A 683-nucleotide genomic window follows, 5' to 3' on the forward strand; every position below is an offset into this window, starting at 1 on the left:
TGTTGAGATAACACAAAATGATATAGAAAGAAGAATAAAGGCTCTTAATATATCAAAATCTTGGAGGTTGGAGAACAAAAGGATGTACTAAATCAAGGAGTTGATTTAGTACATCCTTTTGTTCTAAAACAATGTAGTTTATCAATTTCTTATCCTCTTTATTTAACATTTAAAAAATCTACAGAAGATGGTGACTCTACCTGATATTTGGAAAAGACTCTACCTGATATTTGGAAGAAGGCTAAACAAGGGAGTAAGTTGAAACCAACAAATTACAGACCGAATCTCTGATGTCAATACTATGCAAAATATTAGAAAGTATAGTTGCTGATAACATAATCAAGCATTTAATAACAAACAAGCTATTAGCAAAGGAACAGCATGGCTTTCTGAAAGGTAAAAGCTGCACAACAAATTTAATAGAATTTCTTGATACCTTAACAAGCGCATTATTAAACAGTATTCCAATTGATGTTTTGTATACCAATTTTCGAAAAGCATTCAACAGAGCATCACACATGAAATTATGTGCTAAGGTTTATGCTTCTGGTATTGTTGGTATGCCTCTTAAATGGATTGAATCATTTCTATTGAATAGGAAACAACGGGTAGTGATGGGAAAATGCAAGGCAAATTGGGTTGATGTGCTAAGTGGAATACCACAGGGTTCTGTATGCCGATGA

The 683-nt window shown here is 32.9% G+C and overlaps 1 protein-coding gene across 1 annotated transcript; it reads left to right on the forward strand.

Annotated features, from left to right (window-relative positions):
• Window positions 1–290: 290 nt before the first annotated feature.
• LOC136083456 (uncharacterized) lies at window positions 291–683 on the forward strand. The gene has a single exon (XM_065802856.1). The coding sequence runs from the start codon at window positions 291–293 to the stop codon at window positions 681–683; it is 393 nt and encodes a 130-aa protein (XP_065658928.1).

The sequence above is a fragment of the Hydra vulgaris genome, chromosome 08 (assembly GCF_038396675.1).
Source record: "Hydra vulgaris chromosome 08, alternate assembly HydraT2T_AEP".
Lineage (NCBI taxonomy): Eukaryota > Metazoa > Cnidaria > Hydrozoa > Anthoathecata > Hydridae > Hydra > Hydra vulgaris.